At 35.0% G+C, this 15,914-nt stretch overlaps 1 protein-coding gene across 3 annotated transcripts in view; it reads right to left on the bottom strand.

The window, feature by feature from the left end:
* Positions 1-10,315: 10,315 nt before the first annotated feature.
* The window catches only part of dmrt2b (doublesex and mab-3 related transcription factor 2b), a 13,448-nt gene continuing 7,849 nt past the window's right edge, over positions 10,316-15,914 (bottom strand). For all 3 annotated transcript variants that reach the window (XM_030132197.1, XM_030132199.1, XM_030132198.1), the window contains exon 4: positions 10,316-11,166. In XM_030132197.1, the coding sequence (XP_029988057.1) occupies positions 10,343-11,166 (824 nt within the window). In that variant the 3' untranslated portion in view covers positions 10,316-10,342. The remainder of the gene's footprint in view (positions 11,167-15,914) is intronic.

Here is a 15,914-nt window from a genome sequence, read left to right as displayed (position 1 = left end):
AATGCCCAAATGGGTCATGTTTGATGACCATGAAAAGATGAATAACGGTGTTTTGCACCAATTATTTACATGTATTGATAGGATTAGTGGATCAACAGGTATTAAACAGTTTAAATCATTAGATGGTTGTGGTCACCGGTGACTGTTTGGGCCTTTATGGGTTAAACACATCTTTAATGAGAAATATATTTTTGAGCATAGTGTCAAAAAGCTTCTCTCTACAAAGATAACATGTTTTTTTCAGGAAAACAATCTAAAATGTAACTGTAGTGAATGTTACGTATAAGTGTTAATACCAATTATCTAATAATGTAGAAAAAACAATCCATGTTGTTGTACTTGAGTTATTATCAGGGGTGTGAGAAAATATCAGTTCAGCAATATATCGCAATATTTCACTTTATGGTACTGTATCGATATTAAAAAGTACTGTATTGATATTTTTAAGTATTTATTCAAATGCAGACATGGCCAAGATTGATTTTTTGTTTATCATGTTCTTTTATTTTTATTTATGTTATTTTATTTGGGTGTTTTGCTCTGTTGTTTGTATACCACAAAAGTAGTATTGTGATACTGCAGGTCATACATATAGTTTTTTAAAATTGATAATGGTTATTTCAAGCATCCTAAAAGCACTTTTTACTGTCTGAAAGAGGCAATTTTTTTTTTTTTTTTTTTTTTATTGGGAATGCACAAAAATAATGTTCTGATGTTGGATGATTCAGGGACTGAACACTATGCATTCTTTTGGCAATAGAATCCGAACATTTAAGCAGGATCTGAAACTGTAATGTCTGTAAAACATTATTTATGTATGTGATTTTTGTTCTGGTAAAGCCGCATATTAAAACTTTATTTATCCAAATGTTGCACAATACGTTTTTCCAGGATATAGTCTTTTAAAAAAAGGAACACAACCAAAAATATTGCCTTGTTAACAGCATCGTGATATATTGCGATATATTGTATCGTGATCCTAGTATTGTGATTTGTATGGTATCGCCAAATTCTTGCCAATACACAGCCCTAGTTATTATAGCAAAGGGTTAATGTATATTTACTGATGGCTGGTAAAAATGCACAGTAATAGAAGCAAGAATGCACAGACACTAAGCTCTTACAGGGCATTTATTCTTGAGTTTCACAGCATGTTAGATAAAGTGAAGTTTTTTATTGCATTAGTTTGTTTGTCTCTGCAATCCCTGTCCTTGACATGGGGGCACTTCTTGGACCGCGCTACCCAAACTCTGTCTGTGCTCTGCAGACAGATTTAACCAGGGCTGTCTGGTGTTATGATCTATTGATTGTGTCTTGTTTGTCTGTCTGTCCATCCATCCCTCATATAAAATGTGTTTGGTAATATCTTTATCAGCACCCACCTAGGATTTTCAGGGCCCATATCTTGAACATACAATATGATATTTATGTTGGTAGGGGTCTCTCATTAAAAAAAAACAAAAACATTTTTAACACTGTTGCAGATAAAATCTAACAGAAGAGTCTAACAGAAATCATATTTACTGATGACATAATAACACTTTATTGGTGGTTGCTTTTAGTGTTGTATGTTCTCAATATGTCATTTCATTTCTAATTTATCAACTGCATATATCATTAAATGTTAGTGTTAGTTAACCCTATAACGCAAAACGTATCATATTTGATACATGAGTTTTGAAGCCCTCTACATGATCAATGTGATATTTTTTTTTCTTGAAAAACCTGACGTATACAATTAGATACATGCAATACACAGATAATCCACCAGGGGGGAGGAATTCGTTCACCAGAGGCCTTTCCAGTGACACTACAAGATTGTCTTTAATGAGAAAGGAGGCCGAACTTTACCAATTTTGAAAAGGATTTACCAATTTGTTAGGCATGTTTTTGTTAAATTATGTTTTTGTTTGTTCAAAAATAATAAGATTTGAACATTGAGACCCAATGTATCAAATATGATACATGATATGGTACTCATACATGGAAATTGATATTTGAAAAAAAAAAAAAAAGATTGGGTTGTTCAGAAGGACCAATAAAGGCTCCAATTTCAAAGAACTGGAATTTTCTGCCAATGATTTAATGGTTCAGGCTTTACAGGGTTAAGGGGATATGATGGCATACAAGGTGATCAAATAAAACCAAAATTACACATTTCTCTGACGCTTAATATAATGTAGAGGCACAATTCACCAAAAATAGTTAACAGACTTGGTTGGTTTTATATTTCTCTGCTCCTCAAAGATAGCGATTTGATCCTTGACGGTCAAAATGTAGCACACAAACATCTCCATGATATCACTATCAGACTTTGACAAATCCTGATGAATGATCATTGGCACAGTTTTGTTGCGTGTAAATGAATTACATCACTGGCCGAAGGGGGTTGATATGAATAAAGCTTGGTATCTGAAGAAATCACGGCACATCCTTTTACAGTTTACCGCAGTATCTCAGTAGAGTCACAGCAAAAATATGTTTTATCCTCGGTGTGTTTTATTTGCAGTGATGACTGAATGGCATTGGAATGATTGTGTGCTAACCGAAGCAATGCCACGCTGAAGATGCTTTCATTGCTGGCCTGTATATCTGCAAATAAATGTCTCAAACAGACACATGCACACACACTGCTATGGCGTAACTCTACACCAGTGCCTCTGGGTTAAGCTTGGCTACCAAACACCAAAGAGCATGCTGGGCTGTTGCAGGGCAGGGTGGGACAAGAGAGAATCTAAAGCGCATGCAGGTTGGCAGGCACATCAAAAGGCTTTACCCTGAACCCTGATACTCAATGTTGCAGATACTTTGCTGAAATAAATAGAAGAAGTACGACCTGAAGTATAATGATAACATCCATCAGCACATCAAAGATAGTGATCTAAGAAATCAAACCCACATGTTAAAGTATCTGTCCTTAAGTAAAGTCAATTTATTACTTCCAAATAAAAAAAACCAAATCATTACAGAGAAAAGTAACATTTGCATCTGTTGTTGCTTTTCCATTGACCCTCAAATTGCACAAATATAACTTGCGCATAAAAATTTACCTAATGGAAAAAACGACAATTTCGCCAAAAGTCTCATTTTTCAATTAAAAGTTTTTTTTCCTGGCAAGAGGTGGTTTTTCGGGTGTAGCGCAAATGCTATATCACCCAAAACTGCAATGGAAAGACCTTTTTTCGCAACAAGACTTGGGTGAATTAACAAACCGGATGTTGACATACATTACAACAAGTAAAGAAGAAGAAGAAACATGTCGCGGTATATGTGGACACACTAGGAAACCCAATCATTTTTTAATTTAGTACAAGATACAGTAGAGGGGCAATATACAATAATATTGAGCATATCTGTAAATCAACACCATATTTTCATTCGTCGCCATGTTTATGGAATGACTTCTTGTGTCATCTTGCGTTAATAAATAAACAAATCATCGCATTTGTGATTTAATGGAAAAACAGACATTACGCACTTCTTTTTTCAACATTTAGTAAATATCGGTAAAGTTTTGCGCAGATGTCCAATGTAAAAGCGACAACTGTTATGATTTCTTGTGTTTCCACATAATGTCTTCAATTCAAGCTTTTTTTTTTTTTTTTTAAGTAATTTTGGATTGAGGATTTCTGTTTCTACCCATAGCAACTCAGAGTCAGGAGGGCAGACATCATCAATGTGTTGAGTTCTTTATGCTGTCCACACATCCCATAACAACCCTATTAAATTCACATAGCAGCTCCCTTAGAAGTGCCCAGGGAAATGACCTTGCCACACCAAGATGTATGCTTTTAGTCCACTCCAATTCTGTCTGGCAGGACGATCAAAGGCTTTCCACCAGCTCTGATACTAAATGTTGCTGGTGATCTGTCCAGTGGGAGAGCTAAGAGAGATACAGTATGTATATAATACAACTTCAGAGATCTGGTCCATTCGTTCAGGTCTTGAAGTGAGGCTGTAGTCCTGTGAAAAATGGGCTCGAATGATAATTTACCTTCTCTGCACGCATTCCTTTGCACAGCGCTAATGTAAACAGTGTAAGGTGGTATAGGAAATGAAGGCAATAGGTAAACAAAGATCATTTTGATAGGTCTGGGCTACACTGCAGTAATATGATGGTCTTATACTACGCGAAGATGAGGCCAGTGGAGAAGAAAAAAAAAAGTAAAAACTGCAATGCTCAGGGTGACCCTTAGTCAAGTGGTTTAAAGCACCATAAACTGCAACACTGCTTCTCCCTATACCTCTTTTCTTTCTCTCTCTCCCATCTTTCCTGTACCTACTGCTACTGATTGTCTGTATGAGGAAATTATAATGATCTGAGTTACGTGGAAATGCCAAAAGAAATGCTTTTCTACCCTGGACGGAATGAAATCAATCCGGCTGAAATGGAAATGAGGCAAAATGAGAGAATGAACAGCAGGAGCACTTGAAGTGGGCGACAAAAGGCAAAGGGGTGGGGAAGGAGAACAGTCGGGGGTGAGCGAGCCGAGCTGCTACAAATCCAAAAACATGTTTCAACCTGTTGAAAGTGCTTTGTCAGCGTACAGGCTTTAATTCGGTTAACCCGCCACATCCTCTTTTTCTCTTTCCTTGTTCAACCCAGGAAAATGTTAATGACCTGGCAACTGCAGGTAGAATCAAACCTTTCTAAAGAGCACACAATAATAGTGGCTTTTCCATTGGATGTATGCGCAAAACTTTACAGATATTTACTAAATATCGAACAAAACAGAAGTGGGATGGGATGTGTGGACAGCATAATGAACCTACACTCTGATGATGTCTGCCCTCCTGACTCTGAGTTGCAATGGGTAGAAACAGAAACAGAAATCCTGTTCAATCCAAAATTGCTAAATAAAAAAAAAAAAAAAAGCTTGAATTGAAGACATTATGTGGAAACACGAGAAAACACAACAGGAGTTGCTTTTCCATTGGACATCTGCGCAAAACTTTACTGATATTTACTGAATGTCTATAAAACAGAAGTGCGTAATGTCGGTTTTTCCATTAAATCACAAATATGATGATTTGTTTATTTATTATCGCGAGATGACACGAGAAGTCATTCCATAAACATGGCGACGAACGTAAATATGGTGTTGATTCATTCATTCATTCATTATCTGAACCCGCTTTATCCTCACTAGGGTCACGGGGGTCGCTTGGAGCCTATCCCAGCTACACAGGGGCGAAGGCGGGGTACGCCCTGGACAAGTCGCCAGTTCATCGCAGGGCTGACACATAGTATGGTGTTGATTTACAGATATATTCATTATTATTATATATTTTCCTTCTGTTTCATATTAAATAAAAAAAATGATTGGGTTTCCTGGTGTGTCCACACATACCGCGACATGTTTCTTCTTCTTCTTCGCTTGTTGTAATGTCCGTCAACATCTGTTTTTTTAATTCACCTGACTCTAGTTGCGAAAAAAGGTGTTTTCGTTGCAGTTTTGCGTGATATACCATTTGCGCTACGCCCGAAAAACCACCTCCTGCCAGCACAAAAACTTTTAATTGTAAAATGAGACTTTTGGCCAAATTGTCGTTTTTTCCATTAGGTAAATTTTTATGCGCAAGTTACATTTGCGCAATTTCAATGGAAAAGCCACTACTGAAGCCAATCTGTTGAACCTTGGCACAATCCTTAACAAGAACAGCAGAACGTAAGTGGCGTTTCAAAGAGGTCGCAATCTATCAAACCACCACATATCTCATTGAAGGACACTCTAGAATACAGGTGTCAAACATGCGGCCCGGGGGCCAAATCTGGCCCGCCAAAGGGTCCAGTCTGGCCCTTGGGATGAATTTGTGAAATGCAAAAATTATACTATGATATTAACAATTCTTTTAGTTCAGGTTCCACATTCAGACCAATTCAATCTCAAGTGGGCAGGACCAGTAAAATACTATCATAACCTCCTGAGACCCAGGAAAGTGACTTGTTTTTTGTTTTTTTTTGTTTTTTTTGTTAGCTTTTTTACATTAAACAATTGTCTTAATTGGAAACTCCATAATGCCACATTTTTTTAGATACATTTTTTAAATTATTCTCATTTATTTTTTATTTTTCAATGTAATGCTGTTTACAATGGGCAGCATTTCTTAAGTAAAACTGTTAAATTTTTGTCCCCTACAGAGGACAAAAATGCATTACTGGGTCTCAGGAGGATAATAACATATAAATAATGACAACTCCAAATTTTTCTCTTTATACATGTAAATATTTTCATGCATTTACACTGCAACAAAGTATAATTTTGCAAAAAATAAAAAGTGAATAACTTCAACAAATATGAACAACCTGAAATGTCTTAAAGAGAAGTAAGTACAATGAGAACAATATTCTGGCTGTTACTAAATGCTTTGTGTATTTGTTGATCCACTGTGATCTGTAAGTTATAATGTACATGTGTAAATGATAAACTGAGGCAGAATATTGTTAAAATGACACTTATTTTTTTCAGTTTGTTCATGTTATTCACGTCTTTTGAAAGGATAGTTTGTAGATGTTATCCTTTTCATAATGCAAATTTACTTTTTTCGCTCTAAAACAGAGAAAAGTTTGGAGTTGACATTATTTATATATTATTATGTTATTATTTTACTGGTTCGGGACGCTTCAGATCAAATTTAGCTGAATGTGACCCCTGAGCTAAAATGAGTTCGACACCCCTGTTCTAGAATAAAACAAAGGGGGAACTGGATAAAACTTGCCTTTTCACTAGCTTTAACAGGGGGAAAAAAAATTGATTTATTCCACACAGAAGTCATTATCACTCCTTTGTGATTGTTGCTTTTTTTTTTTTGTCATCATAGTGAAAATGGCAATCAGCACTCTCTACGCAGAGGAGGTTTTAATGTTGTAAAATCATTGCTGTTAGTGTACAATAAAACACAATAGGCCATATTCAGCGCTGCTTCCAGACTCACATCCTCACCACCCTTTGTGCCAATCTTCCTTGTGTGTCTGTCTGTTTAAAAATGGGAGAAGGCTTTGTGATATGCTGGTAGACACTGGCCAACAACGGCACGGAGCAGCACGCTATCACCTCTGTGTTGACGCCACAAGGTCCAGAGTTGTCAAAAGTATCTGACCTCCATCTCTCAGAGATAACCATGGAGAACAAAAAAACAGAGAAGGAGAGAAAAAGTAGAAAGTGGATATAGATCAAATGCATGTTCAAACAAACTCTGCCGGCGTCAAGCTCTGCACACAATAAAGAACAATGTCACCTAGGCAACGCTGGCACCCTCCCATCCCCTTTGGTGAATATTTCCCTCATTCCCTCACTCTTTTGGCGTGATGATGAAATGATACTGTATAAAATATTAATCAGTACGCCATACGATCAGAATGACAGACTAGAGCTTGAAATAAAAAAAGGCTTGCACTGAGCGACAATTGAGCTCATGAAATGTGAATAAATAATGAATTACATTTATGTGTTTTCACTTGGCAAAAAATAGCAGAACACTGGAAAAAATCAAAATCTTACCAAGTGTATTTTTCTGATTTCTAGTCAAAATATGTCATCACACTTAAAATAAGACATAATCACCTAAAGAGTAACGTTTCAGTGAGATATAAGAACTTATTTTTAGACAATAGGTCTTGAAAATCTTATTTCAAGAAATCTTACCAAGATAATTTTCATTTGTTCCATTGGTAGATTTTTTTTTCTTTTTTTTTTTTTTGCTCAATTGAAGATTTTTTTTTTTTTTTTTTTTTTTTTTTTGCTTAAATCAAGATTCTTTTGCTTAATTCAAGCAAAAAAAATTAAAATCTGCCAATGGAACAAGTGCAAATTATCATGGCAAGATTTCTTATCAGCTAAAGAGTAATTTTTCAGTGGGATGTAAGAACTTATTTTTAGTCAATAGATCTTGAAAATCTTATTTCAAGAAATCTTACCAAGATAATTTTCATTTGTTCCATTGGTAGATTTTTTCTCTTTTTTTTTTTTTTTTTTTTTTTTACTTAATTCCAGGTTGTTGTTAGTTTATTTTTGCTTCAAGATTTTTTTTTTGCTTAATTCAAGATTTTTTTTGCTTAAATCAAGATTCTTTTGCTTAATTCAAGCAAAAAAAAAAAAAAAAAATCTGCCAATGGAACAAGTGCAAATTATCATGGCAAGATTTCTTATCAGCTAAAGAGTAATTTTTCAGTGGGATGTAAGAACTTATTTTTAGTCAATAGATCTTGAAAATCTTATTTCAAGAAATCTTACCAAGATAATTTTCATTTGTTCCATTGGTAGATTTTTTCTCTTTTTTTTTTTTTTTTTTTTTTTTTACTTAATTCCAGGTTGTTGTTAGTTTATTTTGCTTCAAGATTTTTTTTTTGCTTAATTCAAGATTTTTTTTTGCTTAAATCAAGATTATTTTGCTTAATTCAAGCAAAAAAAAAAAAAAAAAAATCTGCCAATGGAACAAGTGCAAATTATCATGGTAAGATTTCTTATCTTATCACCTAAAGAGTAACTTTTCATTGGGATATAAGAACTTATTTTTAGACAATAGATCTTGAAAATCTTATTTCAAGAAATCTTACTAAGATAATTTGCACTTTTTCCATTGGCAGATTTTTGGCTCGAATTAAGCAAAAAAATCTTGAATTAAACAAAAAAAATCTTAAATTAAGCAAAAAAAAAAAAAAAATCTCGAATTAAGCAAAAAAAAATTTAAATTGAGCAAAAAAAAAAAATCTGCCAATGGAACAAGTGCAAATTATCTTGGTAAGATTTCTTGAAATAAGATTTTCAAGATCTGTTGTCTAAAAATAAGTTCTTATATCTCACCGAAAAGTTACTCTTTAGGTGATTATGTCTTATTTTAAGCGTGATGAGATATTTGACTAGAAATGAAAAAAATACACTTGGTAAGATTTTGATTTTTGCAGTTAAAGATGCAGAAACATCACAGGTAGATGTTTTGTTTTGTCATTTTTGGTCCCTTGCATAACTATCTTGTCGGCCACCCATCTGCTTGACCTTACGTTTCTGTCTTTGTTAGTTTTTTATGAGCTGAGGGAGATTTTCGGAGACACACCTGGTTTGTTTTGTGAAATTTCACAGCCTAGAAGCGGCACACAAGCTGAGCTCCACTTTGATTTAAAAATCAAAGCGTAAACAGAGACATGGGCACAAGTTCAAACACTGGTCGACTTTTTCATCAGCTTTGTTTTATGGATGTGCCGTATATTTGTTCAGCAGGGAAAAAAAAAAGTATATGATCGATGTTAGAGGGTCACAGCAGAGTGGTCAAGTATAGTTTCACCACAGTGCTGACAAAGGAATATAAAAAGGTTACATCTTGAAAGTGTATATTTGTACAAAATGTTAAATGTAGGCATATATGTGAAAATATAACAGGGGTGTACATCTTTAAATATCTTTAAAATATAGCAAAATACATTTCATTTACATTGAAAAAATATAAAATCAAGTCCTGGTAAACATTTTCAAGCAACTTTTAAGCAATTATTCCTTTTCATAAAATGTGGATTAACCCTCCGGTATCCCGTCCAGCAAGGCCCTTACTAAGCACCAAGTGTGCCTTTTTTGCACACATGTGGAATAATGTCCAAAAAAAATGTTCATACAGTTAGTTTTTAATTCTTTTACACTGTTTTCTATTTCATCAACTTGAGCCATAAATAAAAATACCAAATACTCAATAACTGTCACATTTTTTAACCCTTTAAATGCTGTGTTTGTAATGTAAACAAACCTTTTTGTTTGGATGCAAAAAACAAAAAATATATATATATATTTTTCAATATACTACATAAAAAGTGGATCACATATTATTTGATTTTTGCAGCCTGGCATATGTCAATGATTAACAGCAACATTGGTTAATTTGCATGATTATTTTTGGCGCTAGGTCAAATGTTGAAAAATACTAGCATCTGTCACCAAATGTGCGTAAAATGCACACCTATAAATCAAACTATTCACTATTATATATTGATTTATTTTTCTGCTCTAATTTGATTTTATTTTTATAAATCAAGGTCAGCCCTAATCATACATATCAATTGGAAGAAATAGTGCGTTTTAGGCACACTTGGGAGACAGATGCTAGTCTTGTAATTTTCTTTTGTTTATAAGGTGGCCAGAATTTTAAAGATCATGCAAAATTGAACAACTTTTAAATTCTAACCTTATGTAAATTGTGAAAAATAATATGAAGTTTTTTAAAATGAAGTGCAAAGTCCGGATACCGGAGGGTTAAAAAGCTGCAGTTTTTATATTTACTCTTGCCACATCAGTTCTTAGTCCACACATCAAAGTGCTCTACATTTTTAGCGTCCATTTTTTTTTTTTTTTTCCTGTCAGGCTCTTAGCAGCGCCTCTACAGAGAAAGGTAATGGCCTCACAGCAGGAGTTCTGCCTGAGGTGCCATGAGGGCTCTTGATAGAGTCAGCGTGAGGACTTGCCTGGACAGCGGGAGTGTCTGAGCACCAACTCTTAGCTGTCAGAAGTATGGGATCAAAACTCCTGCTCGCCGAACTGATGTTTGGACCACCAAAATCTGATCCAGAAATAGAGGACGGGGCTGTCGAAGAGCCGTTCGAGTCCATTATTTTTGCAGATACTGAAGTTTCCTTGACAAGGTCTGAACTTGACGTAGCAACACCGTGTCTTTTGAGCCTTTGTCCTGGTTGGTTTTCCTCTTTTTTCTTGCTCCTCTGCTCCTCTTCCTCCTCCCTGGTTCTCTCCGAGCCCTGACATAACGCGCTAAAGTAGTCATTATAGTCACCTTCTGCGGACGACCTGCTCTTACCGTGGAAGACCTGGTAAAGCTGGAAGTCGCACTCGTAAAGGGGCTTATATTTATATACGGGCACATAACTGGATCCAGCTGCAACAGTAGGATCCTTGTTAAGGAGGCAGCAGTGGAGGTTCGGGGAGATGGGCAGGGGTGGAGGGTGAAGCACCGGGACCAGGGCAGAGGACGGAAAGGAGAGGTCGCTCTGCAGCTCTCTCTGCCTCAGCTCTCGCTCCAGCATCACGTTCTCCAGCTCTTTGTCGGCAAAGGCTCTCCTCTTCCTCATTCGAGCGCTGATGGACGGACACGCGAAGTGCATTTGGTCGCGCTGTGCCTGTTTGGACCAGCAGGAGGTATCGTCCTCCAGTTGCACCGATGGTTTCAGACCTGCACAGGAAACAAGGCAACATGTTGCTTTAACCCTTTCATGCATAGTGGTCAGTCCAGTGGACAGCTATTCTCCATCTGTTCTCTTGTATATTGGTGGGTTTTGTTGTTTTAGTTCCATATCAGCCAACGCAGTGGACACTTATGCATCATCCCATACACTGACATTCATACCGTTACTGTAACTTTACTGTTTTGGATAAACCTGATCTGCACTAACATGTTTGAGTGTAAACCAGTTTCTGGTTGTTATTAGATTGTACTTATCATTTTTCTTAACATGTTTTTTTTTTTTTATATTATCTACATGAAGTGAGTAATAACTAATATTAGAGTATGTTTAACCCTTTCATACACGAATTATGAGAACCTTAATCAATTTTTTTTTAAATAATAAAAAAAAAAGAAATTAAAAAATACATTTAAAAAAAATAATAATGAAAAAAAAAATTCTTATGAACCTATTTTTCATGAAGTTGCAAAAATGTCCACTCAACTGGACACCATGCATTTAATTTTTGACGCACAGAAACATGTATTTACTGATAAATTGTGTGAAAACTATAGGTAACGCTTGTGATTCTGGGGGTTTATGCTCAGGAGAGATCTACATAATGTTACCAATTCACCTCAGAAAAGATATGTAGTGTCTTAAAACTTTGATAAACATATGTGTAAAAAAACAAAAAAAACAACAACGAAAAGAACAACAAAATCCATGAATACACAAGAAAACAGCTGTAGAATAGCTGTCCACTGTAGTGACCAGTATGCATGAAAGGGTTAAATATAAGAAAACATCAGATTAGCAGCATTAAAAACATTTTTATTTCATAGTTTTTACCCAGTAGTAGTAGTAGTAGTTTATTTCGAGCACATAGAATCATCAGATAATAAAGAATCATACAACATGGTCAAAACAAATAAATAAATACAATTTTTTCGCACTCGAAAAGGAGCGGGAAGAAGTATAACTTATTGACTCCCATCCCCTTTTTACGAACTAATAATCAAACTAGATCTGCCTCTTTTGCTTTGTTAACACACATTTTCCTGTGTATATTTTTTTTTACAATAACACAAAACATCCATAAAAACCATTCATATACACTTTTTTTTAGTCACCTCATTCACAATCAGATTTGCATAATCAACCGTTTTTAATATAAACTATAATATTTATATACACTTTAAATATTTACTCCAAATACAATGATCAATAAATATGATAGTATCTGCTTATCATGATAACCAATTAACTATAATATCTTATTTTATGTGTACTTCTATAATGTTCTATATTTTCTTATTATAGTGGATTTATACATCCTTTTAAATGCACAGATTGAAGAATACATTTTTAAGTTTTCAGATTATTCCACAGATGGACCCCTCTGACAGAGATACACTGGCTTTTTATGTTTGTTCTACACTTAATTTTCTTGTAGATTTCAGTTCCCCTTAAATTATAATTACTTTGCCTGGGCTCAAATATCTCCTGTAGACTGTAGGGGAGCATATGTTCATGGGCTTTATACATTATAATAAGAGTATTGAGGTCAATCAGATCGTGTATTTTTAGAGCATTTAATTTGATCAATAGGGGATTTGTTGGAGCTAGGTACTGTGCTTGATTGACAAGTCGAATTGCCTTTTTTAAATATCAGTAAATACACGTTTCTTGGCTTCAAATATTAAATGCATGGTATCCATCTGAGTGGGCATTTTTGCCAGTCGCATTGTTTTTTTCATGCCTAAAGAGGAACCACGGTTATGTCTCATCCTGTCCCTGTACACTTTCATCTATATGAGCCCTCCCTCTATGTATACAGGGTGGGGAAGCAAAATTTACAATATTTTGAGGCAGGGATTGAAAGACAGTGTATGACCAATTAGTTTATTGAAAGTCATGAGAATTTATTTGCCACAAGAAAATTTACATAATAGAAAATGTTTTTATTCTATGTGTCCTCCTTCTTTCTCAGTAACTGCCTTCACACGCTTCCTGAAACTTGCGCAAGTGTTCCTCAAATATTCGGGTGACAACTTCTCCCATTCTTCTTTAATAGTATCTTTAAGAAAGTCGACATTGCTGTGTGATGTTCTATTGGTAGCATGTTCTAAAACGCCCCAAATAGCAGAATCCAGAGGGTTTAGATCTGGGCTAGAAGGCGGCCATAAACATTATTCCCAAAAATTGCTAAAGTTGGATTTGTTGCTGTTGTCAAAAAGTGTTTTGGTGTTCTTGTGTAAGATTTTAACTTCAAATTATATTTTATTTTATTGCATTTCTAACGTTCTTGTTGTCTACCTCAAGTTCAATTGCCATTTTTCTCATGGATTTGGTTGGATCCTTTAGGATTTTGGATTTGAGAGCTTTAATAAAAGCTTTGGTACGTTTTTTGTTGCTTCCTCCACTTGCAGACTTTCTCGTAATAGTTTTGCTCATAGTCATTCTCTTCTTTCCATTATAAACAGTCTTTATGGACACTCCAACTATTTTTGAAATCTCCTTTGGTGTGACGAGTGCATTCAGCAAATCACACACTCTTTGACGTTTGCTTTCCTGATTACTCATATGGGCAAAAGTTTCTGAAAAGGTATGGATAATAGTGTTAGGTATGATTATGACATCAGTATATGTTTGGTTTCAAAACAATTGACGTAGTGCCTGCTGAGAAAAAACAACTAAATGTTCATTGTAAATTTTGCTTCCCCACCCTGTATGTATACGAGCAAGGAATGGATGAACATGCGAATATAAAGTTTGAGATTGTTACTTAAACATAAGCTGTAATTAAAAATTGATAGTTCAAGAATTTTCATTTTGTCTTCTTATCTTGATGATACAGGGGTTATTTTCTTGTGTTCTCAACAAAAGAAAATAACCCTTGTATAGTTAAAAATGAAGTTGTCCTCCGAAAGGGGTGGTGGTGGCGGGTTAAAAAATAAAAATACAAAACAGGGAAAAATTGTGATTAAGGTTCTCGTAATTCATGCATGAAAGGGTTAATACAGGGATCTCAAACTTATTTTCTTTCAGGGGCCACATTCAGCCTGATTTGATCTCCACTGGGCCGGACCAGTAAAATAATAGCATAATAACCGATAAATAATGACAACTCCAAATTTTTATCTATCTATCTATCTATCTATCTATCTATCTATCTATCTATCTATCTATCTATCTATCTATCTATCTATCTATCTATCTATCTATCTATCTATCTATCTATCTATCTATCTATCTATCTATCTATCTATCTATCTATCTATCTATCTATCAATCAAAACCCAAACAACCGACAATGTTAAATAACTTCTGATCCACTAATCCTATCAGTACATGTAATTAATTGGTCCAAAATGCAGATTGTCATCTTTTCATGGTCATCATATATGACCCATTTGGACATTCAGAGGATCTGTAGTTACCATGGAAACACTGTCATCTTCTACAACATTGATTCACCAGTAAAACCCATGGAGTTGGATCAATGACAGTGGATGGACACACTGGGTTTACGTTCAATTAATGATAGATTTTACTGAAAATGTCACTTTTTCTTCAGTTTTGCCTGTTTTTGATACGATAACCCTTAAGTTTAATCTGAGTTTTTATGAACATCTGCATGATCAGTAAATTAAATACAGGGTGACCCAAAAAAACGGGAATTTTTGAAGTGTGTATTGGCAGACATGAGCAAGTGGCAGCACTGCGGGACAGTGACCTTGAGCAAGTAAACACACCCCCATTTTAGTAACCATGGATCAGTGGAACAGGCAACAGCGTGCGTTAGCCATAAAAATGTTTTATAAAAACAGTGATAGTTTGACAGCTGCGCAGAGGGAGTTCCGACGTTTTTACAACTTAGGACGTCATGGTGCTGTTCCATCAAAACACGCAATAAAATGTTGGATTAATAACTTTGAAGAGACTGGATCTGCCCTAAAGAAGAAACCAACAGGACGACCAAGAAGTGCTCGTACTCCACAGAACAATGATGTTGTACGCGAGTCTGTCTTACGGAGTCCACGGCATTCAAAAATTCCCGTTTTAATTTTAAAAAAATGAAAATTCCATCATTGTTTCTTAAATGGCATGTTTTAAGGTTTCAATTACTATGAATTAAATATTTTTCTTCCATCACTCTTGGTTTTATTGGATTGTTAAAAAGTTCCCGTTTTTTTGTGTCACCCTATATAATACGTGTATACCTGATTTAGACTGATACAATGCAAAATACAGAAGATAATATTATAATAAATGATGATAAATCCTTTTAAAAAAGTTCAGTATAGAGAAAATTTTATTTGGGAACTGACAGGCTCTGTAGTTACCATGGAAACACCATCATCTTCTACAACAGTGATTCACCAGTAAAACCCATGGAGTCTGATCAGTAACAGTGGATTGAGATGCTTGTTTTATGTTCAATTAATGATAGATTTGCTGAAAAAGTTGCTTTTTCTTGATTTTTCTCTGTTTCTCATATTATGACAATTAACTTTAATCTGAGCTTTTATGAACTTCTACATGATCAGTAAATGAAATATAGGACCTGTATACCTGATTTAGACTGATACAATGCAAAATACAGAAGATAATATTATAATAAATGATGATAAATTCTTTTTAAAAAGTTCAGTATCGAGAAAATTTTATTTGGGAACTGACAGGCTCCATAGTTACCATGGAAACACCATCTTCTAACAACAGTGATTCACCAGTAAAACCCATGGAGTCT

The sequence above is a fragment of the Sphaeramia orbicularis genome, chromosome 4, assembly GCF_902148855.1.
Source record: "Sphaeramia orbicularis chromosome 4, fSphaOr1.1, whole genome shotgun sequence".
Lineage (NCBI taxonomy): Eukaryota > Metazoa > Chordata > Actinopteri > Kurtiformes > Apogonidae > Sphaeramia > Sphaeramia orbicularis.
The sequence above is the reverse complement of the archived record's forward strand: the minus strand, read 5'-3'. Positions and strand labels throughout refer to the sequence as shown.